A 21,680-nucleotide genomic window follows, 5' to 3' on the forward strand; every position below is an offset into this window, starting at 1 on the left:
ACCACTCTCAAATTCATAGACAGAGCTATAGATGCAAGGATAGACCATCCATGATATCAACATTATACTTTGAACCATCTATTGAGGCTATATAGTGTTTGTTTACATTTACTTTGTTTACAAACAAAGGAGTAAAACAATCTTATATTTTGGGTTATGATGAGGTGCGACAGTTGAACTGAGCTCATGAGTCATTTATAAGTTATGTTCTTCAAGAATCATTTGGTCCATGTAATTCATTTAGAAGTCCAACAATGGGTGTAGCAACTGCAGATTGCGCCTTTAAACTGACCTTTGCCGTTGATGGTCTTATCCCACTCTCCGTTCTTACAAGTTGCAAGACATCCATACTCCACTTGGTCCCCATTTTCATAACGTTCTCGATCAGGAATCGGCAGCATTCTCATCCCTTCACCCTCAGGCTTACCACAATACTCTGCAGATGAAGCACAGCATGTTTGAACTATCAAAGTGCAACTAACTACATTGACTGAGATGGTCCCCCTTCAAATGACGTTCAGTTTATTAAGGCCTCATGATGCTTTCATCAGCACTACATAAATGTGTTACAAATCATCTACAACAGTATGTCATGCTTTATAAATGGTTCATAAATGGGACATAACTGTGTGAAATAATCACCAATGTCCAATGTGACATAACCCACTATGTCAAATATGATCAAATAATCTCCATGTGCATTACTCATTGGCTTAATCTACCAACCAATCATCTCCACAAGAACTTCCCCCGTGTGTCTTGTGCATTAGTCAGTCAGACGTCTTGGCAGTAAAGAGATTGTGTTTGTAGCTCTTATTGGGATAGTTCTCCCCACAATCGACCAAAGATTATAAGTGTGTAGTCTTTATTCATCTGTGTGAAGCCATTAACTAGCTCTGTCCTTTGATAATTAGCTAGATGGAAATTAGGGCTTGTTGTTTTTTCTCTCTCTTGAGGCTAGGGGAATGGTTTCCACTAGATAGCAAAACCACAAAGTCAAAATTGGTTAGGGTTAGGCATAAGGTGAGCAGTGTGGTAAAGGTTAGTATTAAGTTTAAACTGAAACTCGAAGAAGGGAAATTGCGGAACTGGGCAGAGTTTATGACTTTGTGGCTGTGTTAACTTTTTGTTGTCAAAGGACATGATAGCAAATTCTTTATTCAGTAAGGTCATTCCCATACAATTCTATGGTCACTCCCACTAAGGCCAACTTTGAATGCTTGATATCCCAGGCTTATATGTGTGCAATATCCTGTGGTCAAGGTTTGTATCTGGTCAAACACAATTATTTCCAGGAGTTTATTAAGGGATGGTAACAGGCTGATTGGTCAGCTATTTGAGCTAGTAAAGGGGGCTTTAATATTATTGGGTAGCGGGATTACTTTAGCTTCCCTCCAGGCCTGAGGGCACTCTGTCACGTTCTTTCAAAATCGAACCCAGAAGCAGACCAGGACAAGGAGAGTAGGAAGAAGGTGAGTATTTATTTACAAGTGAATGTGAATGGGTAGATATATCCAGGTGGCGTAGCGGGCAGCGGTAGTGAGTTGATGGGAGTAAATAGGTGGATCCAATGGGGTAGCGTAATTCTCCACCGACCAGGCGGGAATGGGGTAAATGATCCGGGTGAGTAACTGAAGACAGAACAAACGGAAGTAAGTTTAAGGCAAGCAATAAGTAAAAAACAACAAAACAAATTCTATCCAACTTGAGGCTGATACTATGGCACAACATACTGTTCATGGCTAACGATCCGGCAGGGTATGGATGTCAGGTCCGGGCTTATGAAGAGGAGAGATGATGATCAGGACCAGTTGTGCAGATAGCTGATGGGATACAGGTGCGGGTAGTCAGAACTCCCAACTGGCTACATTGCCCGGCAACCAGACAGGGTGCGTTTCAGGACGCCGGAAAAAACACTCCAGGACAGAACACAGGCAAAAAACAGACTCAGGAAACGGGATTCGTGACACACACACTCTCTAGTAGGCTTAAATTGAAGATGTGGCAATATCATCTGCTATTATCCTCAGTAATTTTCCATCCAGATTGTCAGACCCCGGAGGCTTGTCATTGTTGACAGACAAAAATATTTTTTTCACCTCTTCCACACTGACTTTACAAAATTCTAAAGTACAATTCTTGTACTTTTGGTCCGATCTACTTGAATGTGTAGTGCCAGTGTTTGTTGCTGGTATGTCATTCCTAAGTTTGCTTTTCTTTGCCAATGAAAAGGTCATTAAAGTAGGTTTCAATATCAGTGTGCTTTATGATGAATGAGCCATCTGATTCAATGAATGAAGGAGCCGAGTTGGCTTTTTCCCCAAAAATGTAATATAAGGTGCTCCATAACGTTTTACTATCATTCTTTATATATTCTTTATATATTTGTTTCATTGTGTAGTTTTTTTTTCTTCGTTTACATGATCTCTTAATTTGCGGTACGTTTGCCAATCGGTTGTGCAGCCAGACTTATTTGGCAAACCTTTTGCCTCATCCCTCTCAACCATAATTTTTTTTAAATTCCTCATCAATCCAAGGGGATGTAACCGTTTTTACAGTCATTTTCTTAATGGGTGCATGCTTATTACTAACTGGAATAAGTAGTTACATAAATGCATCAAGTGCAGCGAGGTGCCGGCTAGCGGAGTGGAACACTTAAAAAGTAAAGGAGAGCCGCACACTCTAGGAGATCAGATGCAAAAATATTTATGTCCAACATTTCGACAGACAAGCTGTCTTCATCAGGGTAAGACAGACAAGCTGTCTTCATCAGGGTATATGTCAGGATATGATGAAGACAGCTTGTCTGGCAAAACGTTGGACATAAATATTTTTGCATCTAAGATCCTCAATTGTGTGGCTCCTCTTTATTTTTAAGTGCTCCTCATTACACAACACAGACCAGCAAATATTCTTTACATCATCAAGATATGAATCACTACAAAACTTGTTTTATGAACTTTTATACGCTATATTAGGCCCAGCGTTTGGAACTTTGGTTATCCTAGATATGTGTCACGCCCTGGTCTTAGTATTCTGTGTTCTCTTTATTATTTTGGTTAGGCCAGGGTGTGACATGGGTGATTTATGTGGGTTGTTTTGTGTAGGGGTTTGTAGTTTATGGGATTGTGTTTAGTTAAGTAGTCTAGGAAAGTCTATGGTTGCCTAGAGTGGTTCTCAATCAGAGGAAGGTGTTTATCGTTGTCTCTGATTGGGAACCATATTTAGGCAGCCATATTCTTTGAGTATTTCGTGGGTGATTGTTCCTGTCTCTGTGTTTTGCACCAGTTAGGACTGTTTTCGTTGTTTTTCCTCTCTTTCACCAGAAGAAAACCGTAACAGATTCACCTACCACAACAGGACCAAGCGGCGTGGCGACAGGCAGCGGCAGCAGGAGCTGTGCAAAGAGTAATGGACATGGGAGGACGAATTGGACGGTAGAGGAGGAGAATATCGCCGTCCCAAAGAAGAGCTGGAGGCAGCGAAAGCGGAGAGGTGCTGGTATGAGGAGAAAGCACGGCGGCGCGGATGGAAGCCCGAGAGTCAGCCCCAAACATTTCTTGGGGGGGGGGGACGGCACAGGGAGAGTGTGGCAGAGTCAGGAGTCAGACCTGAGCCAACTTCCCCTGTTTATCGTAAGGAGCCAAGGAGGAAACCAGAACCAGAGCCGGTGTTGGAGGTGAGCGAAGCAGAGACTATGAAGGAGTTAATGGGGAAATTGGAGGAGAGAGTTATGAGGGAGTTGCTGTGTTGGTGCATGAGGCATGGAATTCGCCCGACGGATCGTCTCGGGATTTGATGGCACCTGGGTCAGCTCTCCATACTCATCCTGAGGTGCGTGCTAGTCGGCTGGTGAAGATTGTGCCAGCCTCAAGCACCAGGCCTCCTGTGCACCTCCCTAGCCTTGCACGTCCTGTGCCAGCTCAGTGCTACAGTGCGCCTAGCAGTACTAACCGTGGCGGGCGTGGTACTGGTCAGGCACCGTGTTATGCGGTGGAACGCACGGTGTCCCCAGTACGCGTGCTTAGCCCCGTACGCTACATCTCAGCTCCTCACATCTGCCGGGCTAGGGTGAAGATCCAGCCAGGGCGGTTGTTGCCAGCCCTGCTCTCAAGATCTCCAGTACGCCTTCATGGTCCTGTCCATCCAGTGCCACCTCCACACACAAGCCCTCCCTCCGGTGGCAGCTCCCCGCAACCGGCTTCCTGTGCGTGTCCCCGGCCCAGTACCACCAGTGCCAGCACCACGCACCAGGCCTACAGTGCGCCTCGCCTGTCCAGCGCCGCCGGAGTCTCCCGCCTGTCCAGCGCCGCTGGAGTCTCCCGCCTGTCCAGCGCCGCTGGAGTCTCCCGCCTGTCCAGCGCCGCTGGAGTCTCCCGCCTGTCCAGCGCCGCTGGAGTCTCCCGCCTGTCCAGCGCCGCTGGAGTCTCCCGCCTGTCCAGCGCCGCCGGAGTCTCCCGCCTGTCCAGCGCCGCCGGAGTCTCCCGCCTGTCAAGAGCCGCCGGAGTCTCCCGCCTGTCAAGAGCCGCCGGAGTCTCCTGCCTGTCAAGAGCTGCCGGAGTCTCCCGCCTGTCAAGAGCTGCCAGAGTCTCCCGCCTGTCAAGAGCCGCCAGAGTCTCCCGCCTGTCATGAGCCGCCAGAGTCTCCCGCCTGTCATGAGCCGCCAGAGTCTCCCGCCTGTCATGAGCCGCCAGAGTCTCCCGCCTGTCATGAGCCGCCAGAGTCTCCCGCCTGTCATGAGCCGCCAGAGTCTCCCGCCTGTCATGAGCCGCCAGAGTCTCCCGCCTGTCATGAGCCGCCAGAGTCTCCCGCCTGTCATGAGCCGCCAGAGTCTCCCGCCTGTCATGAGCCGCCAGAGTCTCCCGCCTGTCATGAGCCGCCAGAGTCTCCCGCCTGTCATGAGCCGCCAGAGTCTCCCGCCTGTCATGAGCCGCCAGAGTCTCCCGCCTGTCATGAGCCGCCAGAGTCTCCCGCCTGTCATGAGCCGCCAGTGTCTCCCGCCTGTCATGAGCCGCCAGAGTCTCCCGCCTGTCATGAGCCGCCAGAGTCTCCCGCCTGTCATGAGCCGCCAGAGTCTCCCGCCTGTCATGAGCCGCCAGAGTCTCCCGCCTGTCATGAGCCGCCAGAGTCTCCCGCCTGTCATGAGCCGCCAGAGTCTCCCGCCTGTCATGAGCCGCCAGAGTCTCCCGCCTGTCATGAGCCGCCAGAGTCTCCCGCCTGTCATGAGCCGCCAGAGCCGCCAGTCAGCATGGAGCAGCCAGAGCCGCCAGTCAGCATGGATCTGTCAGAGCCGTCAACCTGCCTGAGCTTCCTCTCAGTCCTGAGCTTCCTCTCAGTCCCGAGCTTCCTCTCAGTCCCGAGCTACCCCTCAGTCTCGAGCTACCTCAGTCTCGAGCTACCTCAGTCTCGAGCTACCTCAGTCCCGAGCTGCCCCTCAGTCCAGAGGGGCCCTTTGTTGAGATTAGTAGGCCAAGGTCGACGGCAAGGGTCGCCAATCTAAGGACGCTAAGGAGGTGGACAAAGACGATGATGGAGTGGGGTCCACGTCCAGCGCCAGAGCCGCCACCGTGGACAGATGCCCACCCAGACCCTCCCCTCTGGGTTTAGGTGTGCGGCCGGGAGTCCGCATCTTTGGGGGAGGGGGTACTGTCACGCCCTGGTCTTAGTATTCTGTGTTCTCTTTATTATTTTGGTTAGGCCAGGGTGTGACATGGGTGATTTATGTGGTTTGTTTTGTCTAGGGTGTTTGTAGTTTATGGGATGGTGTTTAGTATAGTAGTCTAGAAAAGTCTATGGTTGCCTAGAGTGGTTCTCAATCAGAGGCAGGTGTTTATCGTTATCTCTGATTGGGAACCATATTTAGGCAGCCATATTCTTTGAGTATTTCGTGGGTGATTGTTCCTGTCTCTGTGTTTTGCACCAGTAAGGACTGTTTTTGTTTTTTTCATGTTTCTTGTTTTGTATAAGTATATTGTTCACATTTTCAACTTTCATTTAAAGATGTATAAAGATAACCACGCTGCATTTTGGTCCTCCTCTCTTTCACCTGAAGAAAACCATAACAATTTGACTATTATATTGTGATCACTGCATCCTATGGATTAGGATACTGCTTTAAAGTATATATTTACAGCGTTAGTAAAGATGTGATCAATACATGTTGATGATTTAAATCCTGTACCGTTTGTAACTACCCTGGCAGGTTGACTGGCAACCTAATCCAGATTGCAGGCACTGGTAACAGTTTGAAGTTTTTTCCTGAGTGGGTATGTCATGTTTTGTCTTATATTGTCTTGTCATTTTGCTTTCCCTTCTGTTCGTTCTCCCCCTGCTGGTCTTATTAGGTTCGTTCCCTTTTTTCTCTCTCCCTCCCTCTCTCTCTTCTCTCTATCGTTCCGTTCCTGCTCCCAGCTGTTCCTATTCCCCTACTCAATCATCTAGTCTTTTCACACCTGTTCCTTATCTTGCCCTCTGATTAGAGTCCCTATTTCTCCCCTTGTTTTCCGTTTCTGTCCTGTCGGATCCTTGTATATTGTTCGCCGTGCTGTGTCTTTGTCTCGCCCTGTCGTGTCTTGTTTCCCTCAGATGCTGCGTGTGAGCAGGTGTCTGAGTCTACTACGGTCGGTGCCTTCCCGAGGCAACCTACAGTTAATGGTCGAGTCTCCAGTCTGTCCTCGTCACTACGAGTGGAATTAAGTTTTTTATGTTTTGTTTTCTGCTCTGATTGTCCAGGAGTATTGCCTATTTCCTTTACTGGAATAAAGACTCTGTTTTCGCCAAGTCGCTTTTGGGTCCTCATTCACCTGCATAACAGAAGGATCCGACCAAGAATGGACCCAGCGACTACAGATTCTCGTAACACTGCCGTCGAGATTCAAGGAGCCATGCTCGGCAGACACGAGCAGGAATTGTCTGCTGCTCGTCATGCCGTTGAGAACCTGGCCGCTCAGGTTTCCGACCTCTCTGGACAGTTCCAGAGTCTTCGTCTCGTGCCACCTGCTACTTCCTGGTCTGCCGAGCCTCCGGAACCTAGGGTTAATAACCCACCTTGTTACTCCGGGCAGCCCACGGAGTGCCGCTCCTTTCTCACCCAGTGTGATATTGTGTTCTCTCTCCAACCCAACACATACTCTAGAGAGAGAGCTCGGGTTGCTTACGTCATATCACTCCTTACTGGCCGGGCTCGTGAGTGGGGCACAGCTATCTGGGAGGTAAGGGCTGATTGTTCTAACAATTACCTGAACTTTAAAGAGGAGATGATTCGGGTTTTTGATCGTTCAGTTTTTGGTAGGGAGGCTTCTAGGGCCCTGGCTTCCCTATGTCAAGGTGATCGATCCATAACGGATTACTCTATAGAGTTTCGCTAATTTCTATCGGCGTTTCATTCGTAATTTCGGTCAAGTTGCTGCCCCTCTCACAGCTCTTACTTCTGTCAAGACGTGTTTTAAGTGGTCCGGTTCCGCCCAGGGAGCTTTTGATCTTCTCAAGAAACGTTTTACGTCCGCTCCTATCCTCGTTACTCCTGACGTCACTAAACAATTCATTGTCGAGGTTGACGCTTCAGAGGTAGGCGTGGGAGCCATTCTATCCCAGCGCTTCCAGTCTGACGATAAGGTTCATCCTTGCGCTTATTTTTCTCATCGCCTGTCGCCATCGGAACGCAACTATGATGTGGGTAACCGCGAACTGCTCGCCATCCGCTTAGCCCTAGGCGAATGGCGACAGTGGTTGGAGGGGGCGACCGTTCCTTTTGTCGTTTGGACAGACCATAAGAACCTTGAGTACATCCGTTCTGCCAAACGACTTAATGCACGCTCAAGCTCGTTGGGCGTTGTTTTTCGCTCGTTTCGAGTTTGTGATTTCTTACCGTCCGGGTAGTAAGAACACCAAGCCTGATGCCTTATCCCATCTCTTTAGTTCTTCTGTGGCTTCTACTGATCCCGAGGGGATTCTTCCTTATGGGCGTGTTGTCGGGTTGACAGTCTGGGGAATTGAAAGACAGGTTAAGCAAGCACTCACGCACACTGCGTCTCCGCGCGCTTGTCCTAGTAACCTTCTTTTCGTTCCTGTTTCTACTCGTCTGGCTGTTCTTCAGTGGGCTCACTCTGCCAAGTTAGCTGGTCATCCCGGCGTTCGAGGTACTCTTGCTTCTATTCGCCAGCGCTTTTGGTGGCCTACTCAGGAGCGTGACATGCGCCGTTTCGTGGCTGCTTGTTCGGACTGCGCGCAGACTAAGTCAGGTAACTCTCCTCCTGCCGGTCGTCTCAGACCGCTTCCCATTCCTTCTCGACCATGGTCTCACATCGCCTTAGACTTCATTACCGGTCTGCCTTTGTCTGCGGGGAAGACTGTGATTCTTACGGTTGTCGATAGGTTCTCTAAGGCGGCACATTTCATTCCCCTCGCTAAGCTTCCTTCCGCTAAGGAGACGGCACAAATCATCATCGAGAATGTGTTCAGAATTCATGGCCTCCCGTTAGACGCCGTTTCAGACAGAGGTCCGCAATTCACGTCACAGTTTTGGAGGGAGTTCTGTCGTTTGATTGGTGCGTCCGTCAGTCTCTCTTCCGGGTTTCATCCCCAGTCTAACGGTCAAGCAGAAAGGGCCAATCAGACGATTGGTCGCATACTACGCAGCCTTTCTTTTAGAAACCCTGCGCCTTGGGCAGAACAGCTCCCTGGGCAGAATACGCTCACAACTCGCTTCCTTCGTCTGCTACCGGGTTATCTCCGTTTCAGAGTAGTCTGGGTTACCAGCCTCCTCTGTTCTCATCCCAGCTTGCCGAGTCCAGCGTTCCCTCCGCTCAAGCGTTTGTCCAACGTTGTGAGCGCACCTGGAGGAGGGTGAGGTCTGCACTTTGCCGTTACAGGGCACAGACTGTGAGAGCCGCCAATAAACGTAGGATTAAGAGTCCTAGGTATTGTTGCGGCCAGAGAGTGTGGCTTTCCACTCGTAACCTTCCCCTTACGACAGCTTCTCGTAAGTTGACTCCGCGGTTCATTGGTCCGTTCCGTGTCTCCCAGGTCGTCAATCCTGTCGCTGTGCGACTGCTTCTTCCGCGACATCTTTGTCGCGTCCATCCTGTCTTCCATGTCTCCTGTGTCAAGCCCTTTCTTCGCACCCCGTTCGTTCCCCCCCCCCCTTGTCGAGAGCGCACCTATTTACAAGGTACGTAGGATCATGGACATGCGTTCTCGGGACGGGGTCACCAATACTTAGTGGATTGGGAGGGTTACGGTCCTGAGGAGAGGAGTTGGGTTCCGTCTCGGGACGTGCTGGACCGTTCGCTGATTGATGATTTCCTCCGTTGCCGCCAGGATTCCTCCTTGAGTGCGCCAGGAGGCGCTCGGTGAGTGGGGGGGGTACTGTCATGTTTTGTCTTATATTGTCTTGTCATTTTGCTTTCCCTTCTGTTCGTTCTCCCCCTGCTGGTCTTATTAGGTTCGTTCCCTTTTTTCTCTCTCCCTCCCTCTCTCTCTTCTCTCTATCGTTCCGTTCCTGCTCCCAGCTGTTCCTATTCCCCTACTCAATCATCTAGTCTTTTCACACCTGTTCCTTATCTTGCCCTCTGATTAGAGTCCCTATTTCTCCCCTTGTTTTCCGTTTCTGTCCTGTCGGATCCTTGTATATTGTTCGCCGTGCTGTGTCTTTGTCTCGCCCTGTCGTGTCTTGTTTCCCTCAGATGCTGCGTGTGAGCAGGTGTCTGAGTCTGCTACGGTCGGTGCCTTCCCGAGGCAACCTACAGTTAATGGTCGAGTCTCCAGTCTGTCCTCGTCACTACGAGTGGAATTAAGTTTTTTATGTTTTGTTTTCTGCTCTGATTGTCCAGGAGTATTGCCTATTTCCTTTACTGGAATAAAGACTCTGTTTTCGCCAAGTCGCTTTTGGGTCCTCATTCACCTGCATAACAGGGTAGCTTGATGATAGCCAGTCAATATTTAAATCACCCAGAAAATATACTTCTCTGTTGATATCACGTACATTATCATCTTCGCTCGCTTGTAACCGCTAGAAGCCACTAAAAACCACTAGAAAGAGCTAGAAACCACTAAAAACTGATGCAAACTGCTAGGAACCACACAAAAGACCACACTTGCCATTTTGGCACTGAGTTGGATTTTGGAGGGGATTTTTTTTGCAGAGCTTTTATTAATACTTTAATTAGTGGACCAACTGGCAAGTGTCTTCATTGACATTTTCAACCTCTCCCTGACCGAGTCTGTAATACCTACATGTTTCAAGCAGGCCGCCATACTTCCTGTACCCAAGGAAGCGAATGTAACATGCCTAAATAATTACCGTCCCGTAGCACTGGGTAGCCATGAAGGGCTTTGAAAGGCGGTGATGGATCACATCAACACCATCCTCCCGGATACCCTAGACCCACTCCAATTCACATACCGCCCCAACAGATCCACAGATGATGCAATCTCAATCGCACTCCACACTGCCCTTTCAAACCTGGACAAAAGGAATACCTATGTGAGAATGCTATTCATTGACCACAGCTCAGCGTTCAACACCATAGTGCCCTCGAAGCTCATCACTAAGCTAAGGACACAGGGAGTAAACACCTCCTTCTGCAACTGGTTGTAAGGGTAGGCAACAACACGTCTGTCACAATGATCCTCAACACTGGGGACGCTCAGGGGTGTGTACTTAGTCCCCTCCTGTACTTCCTGTTCACCCTCAACTACGTGACCAAACATGACTCCAGCACCATCATTAAGTTTGCTGACAACACAACAGTTGTAGGCCTGATCACCTACAACTATGAGACAGCCTATAGGGAGGAGGTCAGAGATCTGGCATCAAAGACTCCAGTCACCCAAGTCATAGACTGTTTCTCTGCTATTGCATGGTAAGCGGGTACCAGAGCGCCAAGTCCAGGACCAAAAGGCTCCTTAACAGCTTCTACCTCCAAGGCATAAGACTGCTGAACAATTAATCAAATGGCTACCGGACTATTTACATTGGATGGCAACAACAACTGCCCAAGTTACACCAGGAACGCACAATCCCTCCATCAGTGCGCAATAGGCTGAAAGAGGAAGGCCTGAGGGCTTGTAGGCCTGTTGTAAGGCAGGTCCTCACCAGACATCACCGGCAAATGTTACTTTTGATTGTGACTCCCCTTTGTTCACGGACACATTATTCCATTTTTGTTTGTCACATCTGTGGAATATGTTCATACAAATATTTACACATTAAGTTTGCTGAAAATAAACGCAGTGGACAGTGAGAGGACGTTTCTTTTTTTTGCTGAGTTTATATTCCCAAAGTCCTGTCAAAAACATAAAAAGTGAATATGGAATTGAAGGCAGAAATTGTCGTCACTTTCCCTGCGTATCAGAAGAGTAATGTGCTGTTTCCCTATGATGATGTACAATAGTAGCTAAACATAGCAAAGTAAACACATCAGTTATGTTTGCTCACTTTGTATAGTCTAGTCAGTGTCTTACAGAGCAATTGGTGCATACTAACACAATGTGGGCACTACAAGCATGTGAGAAAGTGAAAGAAAACACATCCTTACCAGTCTGAGCTGATGAAGCATCCACATTCACCCATACCACCAGACACAGCAGAGTCAGAGATGATTTCATGTTGATCAAATGGTAGATGCAGTAAAAATGGAAAGAGTAGAAGATAAATATAGAGTGTCTACCCCAAAGTTAATGTTTGTCTACAGAGTTCCAGCCCCCAGGGAGCACTGAAGAGAACCACTGTCCAGCGGGACTGACCCAAGGGCCAAAATTGATTTAAAGTTTTATTGACTTCGACACCTTGAGAGCATGCCAGGGTTTACCTCACATTAACCTACCAACTAAACAAAACACACAATGTTACATTTAACTTTTTCTTGCATATGAGAATTGAAGGTCAATATTCCTGCCTCAATGTGTAGAATGCAAAGAACACATCTATGACACTCAGTAACGAAGATGCAGTTGAAATACTTGGCAAGGACCACGAGGACATTTTACTAGATATTGTCTGGCTGCTTTGATATTGTTAAAAATATACGTCATGTTTCTTTATAGTGAACTTTGATCATGTCATCCCCAGCACCACTAACTTCCCACTGAGCACACACTGGTTGAATCAACGTTGTTTCCATGTCAATTAAATTGAATAACGTGGAAAAGATGTTGATTTGGCGTCTGTGTCCTGTGGGATGGGAAGGTTTGATGGTGTATGGGATAATATTCCAGGGAACAATTAAAATAATACATATTAGATTAGAGTAGATTTGTTTAGATTAGAGTAGATTGGATTAGAGTAGATTAGAGTAGACTAGATTCGATTAGAGTAAATTTGATTTTATTACATTAAATTGATTAAATTAAATTAGCATCAGAGGCACTTTATTTAATGTTGGACAATCATGAAGCTGAAAATAATTTAAGAAAACTATTGACAGGGGTTATTCGTTGACATGTTTGTCCAACAAGCCAGTGGCCATCTCTTCCTGTCAGCTGAAGCTACTATTGGCAATGAGGCAAGTTCATGACCCCATGTATACACTACTGACGAAAATCAACACTTCCTGGGCTAAGTCTACGATGACCAGTACACTTAAAAGTGACATAGTCCCCATGTTTGACAGATTGTTTAGTTGGATCTTTCTGAGGATGCATGAATTGGATTTTCTGTGTGTTCATCAGCTGATCGTCCACAGTGTAGGGTTCTGAAACGAGAAGATGGTACATGAATCAGTGTGTGAATATGTCCTGAAGATCAGGTGGCATTACAATTGGCTACAGTAGCAAGTCAATGTGCTGTTGTACAGGTTAGTCGATGTCATTAGTACATGTAGGCAGGGGTAAAGTGACTGCATAGATAATAACAGCAAGTAGCAGCAGTGTAAAGACAAAGGGGTAGGGGGATGGGAGGCTGTCAATGTAAATAGTCCGGGTGGCCATTTTATTAATTGTTCAGCCGTCTTATGGCTTAGGGGTAGAAGCTGTTAAGGACCCTTTTAGACCTAGACTTGGCGATCCAGTACTGCTTGCCGGCTTGAGAGGACAGTATATAACTTGGGTGACTGGAGTCTCTGACAATTTTTTGGGCCTTCCTCTGACACCGCCTAGTATATACAGTGGGGCAAAAAAGTATTTAGTCAGCCACCAATTGTGCAAGTTCTCCCACTTAAAAAGATGAGAGAGGCCTGCAATTTTCATCAACTATGACAGACAAAATCAGAAAAAAAATTCAGAAAATCACATTGTACGATTTTCCCCATGTCCGTCTGAGTGTGCTCAATATGTTACTTTGTATATTTGTCTTTTTGCGTAAAGCACGTTTATAACTCATATCTGCTATCCTGCGCCTGACTCTCTACACCAGCTAGACACAGGATCATTGCAGGAGCAGACACCCTCCCTGTTCCAGTGGAGGAGCACGTTCAGCAGCACACGACCATTTTGCAATGTCCGGGCACCGCATGGATCGTGTGCTGAAGACAATGGATCTTTTGGAGAGAGAAGGAGGTTTTCCAGGGCCTCCACCAGCCCTACTACAGCAGGTCCCACTGTCCACCCCTCCTTCACCCGGTCCCAGCGGGATTCGACTTGCGTTCCCAAGGGAGTATGAAGCGACAGCTGCCTGATGCCAGGGGTTTCTACTCCAGCTGGATCTCTACCTGGCGACCGTCCACCCGGCGTGTCTGTCCTCATCTACCGTCTCTCAGACAAAGCCCTGGAGTGAGCCATAGCCATATGGAGTGAGGGAGATGGGGCGTTGGACCATTACGCAGAGTTCACCCGCCGCTTTCGAGCAGTGTTCGACCACCCGCTTGAGGGTCGAGTGGCGGGTGAACGTCTGTTCCACCTGAGGCAGGGGACGAGGAGTGAACAGAATTTTGCCTTGGACTTCCGAACCCTGGCCGCCAACGCGGGATGGAACGACAGGGCCCAGATCGATCACTTCAGGTGCAGTCTGCGCAAAGACGTCCGTCGGGAGATGGCCTGCCGAGACACCACCCTCACATTGGACCAGCTGGTGGATCAGTCCATCCGGCTGGACAACCTGCTGACTGCCCGCGGAGAATCTGCAGAGAGAACAATAGGGTGGTTGTGTCATTACTGTTTTTTTGTTTGTTTTTTCAGTGTTCCTTGCTCTCTTTTGTCCCACAATCTTGTTGTGCACCATAACTGCAAGGTGTGCCCCTTCCCTCATGCTGGTGAACCCAAAATGCTGCCGCTTTAGGGTATTTTTCAGCAGAGCACTTTGGAAGGACACCAGATTACCTGAGTTTTACAAAGACAAAAGGTAAAAAGAGAAAGGTGAGACTTGTTTGATGACATGGTCTGAAAGATACTCTGTGGTCCTCAGGCTACATCCAACCACCTGTAACCCCAAGCTCATTCCAGCCTGTTGTTTGGATAATTTTGATGTTTGTTATATATCGAACGAGCTTGGGGTTACAGGTGGTCATATCGAACGAGCTTGGGGTTACAGGTGGTCATATAGAACAAGCTTGGGGTTACAGGTGGTCATATAGAACGAGCATGGGGTTACAGGTGGTCATATAGAACGAGCATGGGGTTACAGGTGGTTGGATGTTGCCTGAAGACCAAAGAGTATCTTTCAGACCATATAGTTCTGACAATATGCTGTAGCAGAGTCAGGGTGAAATTTCCCTTTAAGGCGTGACCAGGCCCTCTAGTGGCCTGGGCCTGTAATAGTAGGTTGTTTTCTCTTCAGCTGTGCACATGCCAAACAAAACATATACCGGAGCGATTCTTGAATCCATTCTGTAAATATTTCCTTACTGCCTACTGCTGTAAATAAAACATCTGATTTCACCTGAAAGTGCCTCTTGTGCTGTGACCACTTCCTGCCATTAGATGCTATTTCCCCCTACCGTTGTTTCTGATCATGACTAGTAAAACACTGTTCCCCTAATAACAGACAAAATCATTGAGAATTCAAAACCAGAGGTACTTTATTGAAGTTCAGACTGACATGAAAAACAACTCCTGTGAAGTCAATGTTTCATAGCTTATGCAAAGCCCCAGAACAAATGATTTGAGCAAACTATTGACGGGGGTTATATCGATTGACATGTTTGTCCAACAAGCCAGTGCCCATCTCTTCTCGTAAGCTGAAGCTCTACGACCCCCTTCAGAATGTGTCTAGAGTTGCTGCACTCAAACTGTAGCCTGTGTTCATACTCCATGGTGCTGTTTTTTGGAGAACTCCTAACACATTCACATTATTAATCCTCTCTGTAGCTTCACAAGTCACGTCTAAAATCACTAAAATGCAAACTTGTACTGTATTTATGTTTTAAAAAGGCTTCTTGTCACGTTCTGACCTTTATTTCCTTTGTTTTGTCATTATTTAGTATGGTCAGGGCGTGAGTTGGGGTGGGCAGTCTATGTTTGTTTTTCTAGATTTGGGGATTTCTATGTTTCGGCCTAGTATGGTTCTCAATCAGAGGCTGTTGTCATTAGTTGTCTCTGATTGAGAATCATACTTAGGTAGCCTGGGTTGCATTGTTTGTTTGTGGGTGATTGTCTATGTTGATGGCTTGTTTCAGCACAGTTCGCATTAGCTTCACGGTTGTTATTTTGTTTATTGTTTTTGTATAGTGTTTCAGTGTTCAGTGTTTTCTTTATTAAAATTAATGATGAACACCTACCACTCTGCATTTTGGTCCTCCGATCCTTCTCGCCTCTCCTCTTCAGACGAAGAGGAGGACGACCGTGACACTTCTAAAGTTAGTAATTTCCACTTTGAAATTTCAGACTTAAATTGCCCTAACAGAACATGTATCAACCCTGTTGTATCTGGGATCTACATCTGTTTATATTAGTTACTCTGCTGTTACTAAACAGTAATGTATTACGGCAGTGTTACGTTACTAGACCTAATAGGAAATACACATGCGCACTATTGTGCCTGGAACTGTAGAGCACGAGTGGTTTTGACTAAACAAAGAACTAACTGTACTCCCGTCTCCTGCCTGGTGATTTCTCCACAACACAAATATTACAAACCCCTATAAAAATGTCCATTAATGATATTCCACATAATAATTCACATTTCCTGTTGCTGCAGGATTTGTTTCCTGCTGTAGCAAACTGGCTTGAGTTAAGATCCTCAATAAGGAATATGAGAAAAAGCTGTGGTCAACATGGTCCATATTTCCGCTTCTAAATACAGTTCACAAAATGTGAAGATCTCCTCTTCAAACAGCTCTGTTCAAAGTTGGTATCTCACCCTTTCTCAACCTCTCTCCTCTTTTGGTTGTCTTTTCCCCTCCACAGTTCACAAGTACACATTATCTTTAAAGAACAAAGATCTTCTGACAGAGCTGTAGATGCCTAGCCTAGCATTGTTTCTTGCTGCATCGATCGTTGCAGATTATTCCCATACTCCACTCCTTGTTTTGAAAGAAGCTGTTTGTATTTGAGAGCTCTGAGGACCTCACCTCAAGGTGGTGTAGCTACATTAGGATATAGGCTATGTCTATTTATCAGACCTGGGTTTAACATTCAGACGGATTACCAGGACGCATACTCATAGTAAGAGCCTACCAGCTGGCAAGTGTCTTCACTGACATTTTCATGCTCTCCCTGACCCAGCTTGTAATACACTATATATACAAAAGTATGTGGACACCACTTCAAATTAGTGGATTCGGCTATGTCAGCAACACCCGTTGATAGGTGTATAAAATCGACCACATAGCCATGCAATCTCCATAGACAAAAATTGGCCTTACTGAAAAGCTCAGTGACTTTTAACGTGGCACCATCATAGGATACCACCTTTCCAACTAGTCAGTTTGTCAAATTTCTGCCCTGCTAGAGCTGCCCCGGTCAATTGTAAGCGCGTGGAAATGCCTAGCAGCAACAACAGGGCACAGAGCAGAACCGCTGAATGCTGAATCAGGTTGCAACACTCAGAACTGAGTTTCAAAGTGCATCTGGAAGCAACATCAGCACAATAACTGTTCATCCAGGGCTTCGTGAAATGGGTTTCCCTGGCCGAGCAGTCACACACAAGCTTAAGATCACCATGTACAATGCCAAGCGTCGGCTGGAGTGGTGTGAAGCTCACCGCCATTGGACTCTAGAGCAGTGGAAATGCGTTCTCTGGAGTCATGAATCACGTTTCACCATCTGGTAGTCTAAAGGACGAATCTAGGTTTGGCGTATGCCAGGATAATACTACCTGCCCCAATGCATAGTGGCAACTTTAAAGTTTGGTGGAGGAAGAATAATGGTCTGGGGCTGTTTTTCATGGTTTGGGCTGGGCCCCTTTGTTCCAGTGAAGGGAAATCTAAATGCTACAGCACACAATTGCATTGTAGACGATTCTGGGCTTCCACCTTTGTGGCAACAGTTTGGGGAAGGCCCTTTCCTGTTTCAGCATGACAGCAATTCAATGGCTCAGACACGAGACGTATGTGGCTGGGTCTACAGAAAATCACGGACTACAATAAGAAAACCAGCCACTTCACGGACACCGACGTCTTGCTTCCAGACAAACTAAACACCTTCTTTGTCCTCTTTGAGGAAAATACAGTGCCACCGACGCGGCCTACTCACAAGGACTGTGTGTTCTTCTTCTCCAAGGCCGGCGTGAGTAAGACATTTAAATTAGTTATCCCTCGCAAGGCTGCCGGCCCAGACGGTATCCCTAGCCGCGTCCTTAGAGCATGTGCAGACCAGCTGGCTGATGTGTTTACAGACATATTCAATCTCTCCCCATCCCAGTTTGCTGTCCCAACATGCTTCAAGATGACGACTATTGATCCTGTACCCAAGAAGGCTAAGGTTACTGAACTAAATGACTATCCCCCTGTAACACCTACTTCTGTCATCATGAAGTGCTTTGAGAGACTAGTCAAGGATCATATCACCTCCACCTTACCTGTCACCTTACCGCCCCAATAGGTCCACAGAAGATGCAATCACCATCACACTGCCCTATCCCATCTGAACAAGAGGAATGCCTATGTAAGAATGCTGTTCATTGACTACAGCTCAGCATTCAACACCATAGTACCCTCCAAGCTCATCATTAGGCTTGAGGCCCTGGGTCTCAACTCGCCCTGTGTGATTTGGTCCTGGACTTCCTGATGGTTTTCCACCAGGTGGTGAAGGTAAGAAACAACATCTACACTTCGCTGATCCTCACCACTGGAGGCATGATCAGCCCCCTCCTATACTCCCTGTACTCCCTGTTCACCCATGACTGTGTGGCCATGCACACCTCCAACTTGATCATCAAGTTTGCAGACAACATAACAGTAGTAGGCTTGATCACAACAACAACGAGACAGCCGGTAGGTATGGGGTGAGGACACTGGGAGTGTGTTGTCAGGAAAACAACCTGTCACTCAATGTCAACAAAAGAAATGAGAGGATCGTGGACTTCAGGAAACAGCAGAGGGGGCACCCCCCTTTCCACATCGATGGGGCAGTAGTGGAGAAGATGGAATGTTTTAAGTTCATCGGCGTACACATCACAGACAAACTAAAATGGTCCACTCACATAGACAGTGTGGTGAAGAAGGCCTAACAGCGCCTCAGGAGGCTGAAGAAATTTGGCTTGCCACCTAAAACCGTCACAAACTGTTACAGATGCACAATTGAGAGCATTCTGTAACACCGCCTGGTACGTCGACTGCACCACCCACAACAGCAGGGCTCTCCAGAGGGTGGTGCAGTCTGCACAACACATCACCGGGGGCAAGCTACCTGCCTTTCAAGACACCTACAGCACCCGATTTCACAGGAAGTCCAAAAGATCATCAAGGACAACAACGACCCGATCCACTGCCTGTTCATCCCGCTACCATCCAGAAGGCGAGGTCTGTACAGGTGCATCAAAGCTGGGGCCGAGAGACTGAACAATAGCTTCTATCTCAAGGCCATCAGACTGTTATACAGCCATCACTAACACAGATAGGCTGCTGTCTAGATACAGACTTGAAATAATTTCTAGATACAGACTTGAAATAATGATGTTTACATATCCTGCATTACTCATCCCATATGTATATTCTGTTTTTATACCATCTATTGCATCTTGCCTATGCCGCTCGGTCATTGCTCATCCAAATATTTATATCTACATATTCTTATTCCATCTCTTTACTGACATTTGTGTGTATTAGGTAGTTGTTGTGGAATTGTTAGATTACTTCTTAGATATTGTTGCACTGTCAGAACTAGAAGCACAAACACTTCGCTACACTTTCAATAATATCAGTTAACCAAGTGTATGTGACCAATAAAATGTGATTTGATTTTAAAAACACAGTGCATAAAGCGATGTCCATAAAGAATGGGTTTACAGAGATCGGTATGGAAGAACTTAGCACTGACCTCAACCCCATCGAACACCTTTGGGATGAATTGGAATGCCGAATGCGAACCACGCCAAATCGCCCAACATCAGACCTCACTAATGCTCTTGTGGCTGAATGGAAGCAAGACCCTGCAGCAATTTTCAAACATCTAGTGGAAAACCTTCAGAGAAGAGTGGAAGCTGTTATAGCAGCAAAGGGGGGACCAACACCATATTAATATAAGGGCACAAGTCGAGACCCATATGTAGACACAGGAGGCAGATGGTTGAGCTCTAATATTTATTATAACCCAAGGGGTAGGCAAAAGGCAGATCGGGGACAGGCGAAAGTACATAGGCCAGGTCAGAGTTCAAACAGTACAGGGCGTTAGACAGTCTCGAGGTCAGGACAGGCAGGGGTTCAGTAACCATTTCCGTCTCCTAACAGTACAAGGTGTTAGGCAGGCTCGAGGTCGGGGCAGTAAGAATGGTCAGGCAGGCGGGTTTGGTGTCAGGACAGACAAGGGTCAAAACCAGGAGGACTTGGAAAAAACAGAGACTGGGGAAAAGTAGGGGCTAGGAGATAAACGCTGGTTGACTTGGCAAACAAGACGAAGTGGCACAGAGAAACAGAAAACACAGGTATAAATACACCGGGGATAATTAGTGACACCTGGAGGGGGTGGAGACAAGCTCAAGGACAGTGACAATTAATGAGTTTGGAATGAGATGTTTGACGAGCAGTTGTCTATATACTTCTGGTTTCAAGCAGACCGCCATAGTCTCTGTGCCCAAGAACACCAAGGTAACCTGCCTAAATGACTAGCGCATCGTAGCGCTCACATCTGTAGGCATGAAATGCTTTGAAAGGCTGATCATGGCTCACATGAACACCGTCATCTCAGAAACCCTGGACCCGCTCCAATTCAAATACCACCCCAACAGATCAACAGATGCCTGCCCTTTCCCACCTGGACAAAAGGAACACCTATGTGAGAATACTGTTCATTGACTATATCTCAGCGTTCAACACCATAGTGCCCTCCAAGTATTCACTAATTGCCCTGTAAGACTCTGACTATACAATGTGGGTAAACATAACTGATGTGTTTGCTTTGCTACTTTTATGAAATGCTGCACAACTAAATCAAATCCAACTTTACTTGTCACATGCGGCAAATACATAATTGAATAGAACCTAATTTCTTTTGCCACGTATATATATATATATGAGCCACATGAAAAATAGAATAATACAATCCCTAGAAAGATAAAGATATTGCTCAGCAGCAGAAGGACCTCAGTGTCTACCAGGATAGCTAACTACTACAGTATTTCAGCACAGCTGAAGAGAAAACAACCTACTATTACAGGCCCAGGCCACTAGAGGGCCTGGTCACGCCTTAAAGGGAAATGTCACCCTGACTCTGCTACAGCATATTGTCAGAACTATATGGTCTGAAAATACTCTTTGGTCTTCAGGCAACATCCAACAACCTGTAACCCCAAGCTCGTTCGATATGACCACCTGTAACCCCAAGCTCGTTTGATATATAACAAACATCAAAATTATCCAAACAACAGGCTGGAATGAGCTTGGGGTTCCAGGTGGTTGGATGTAGCCTGAGGACCACAGAGTTTATTTCAGACCATGTCATCAAATAAGTCTCACCCCTTTCTCTTTTTACCTTTTGTCTTTGTAAAACTCAGGTAATCTGGTGTCCTTCCACAGTGTTCTGCTGAAAAATACCCTAAAGCGGCAGCATTTTGGGTTCACCAGCATGAGGGAAGGGGCACACCTTGCGGTTATGGTGCACAACAAGATTGTGGGACAAAAGAGAGCAAGGAACACTGAAAAAACGAACAAAAAAACACTAATGACACAACCACCCTTTTGTTCTCTCTGCAGATTCTCCGCGGGCAGTCAGCAGGTTGTCCAGCCGGATGGACTGATCCACCAGCTGGTCCAATGTGAGGGTGGTGTCTCGGCAGGCCATCTCCCGACGGACGTCTTTGCGCAGACTGCACCTGTAGTGATCGATCAGGGCCCTGTCGTTCCATCCCGCGCTGGCGGCCAGGGTTCGGAAGTTCAAGGCGAAATTCTGTGCACTCCGCGTCCCCTGCCTCAGGTGGAACAGACGTTCACCTGCCACTCGACCCTCAAGCGGGTGGTCGAACACTGCTCGAAAGCGGCGGGTGAACTCTGTGTAATGGTCCAACGCCGCGTCTCCTTCACTCCATACGGCGTTGGCCCACTCCAGGGCTTTGCCCCACTCCAGGGCTTTGCCTGAGAGACAGGAGATGAGGACGGACACGCCAGGTGGACGGTCGCCAGGTAGAGCTCCAGCTGGAGTAGAAACCCCTGGCA

The 21,680-nt window shown here is 47.2% G+C and overlaps 1 protein-coding gene across 1 annotated transcript in view; it reads right to left on the reverse strand.

Moving 5' to 3' along the window:
- LOC123996461 (complement factor H-like) overlaps positions 1-11,691 on the reverse strand; it is a 29,825-nt gene extending 18,134 nt beyond the window's left edge. Inside the window, exons 1-2 of the mRNA XM_046299830.1 lie at positions 11,538-11,691; positions 293-436 (exon numbers count right to left, since the gene is read on the reverse strand). Of these exons, the coding sequence (XP_046155786.1) occupies positions 293-436; positions 11,538-11,607 (214 nt within the window). The 5' untranslated portion in view covers positions 11,608-11,691. The remainder of the gene's footprint in view (positions 1-292; positions 437-11,537) is intronic.
- Between the last annotated feature and the right edge of the window lie 9,989 nt (positions 11,692-21,680).

Source organism: Oncorhynchus gorbuscha, linkage group LG15 (genome assembly GCF_021184085.1).
Source record: "Oncorhynchus gorbuscha isolate QuinsamMale2020 ecotype Even-year linkage group LG15, OgorEven_v1.0, whole genome shotgun sequence".
In the NCBI taxonomy this organism is placed as follows: Eukaryota; Metazoa; Chordata; class Actinopteri; order Salmoniformes; family Salmonidae; genus Oncorhynchus; species Oncorhynchus gorbuscha.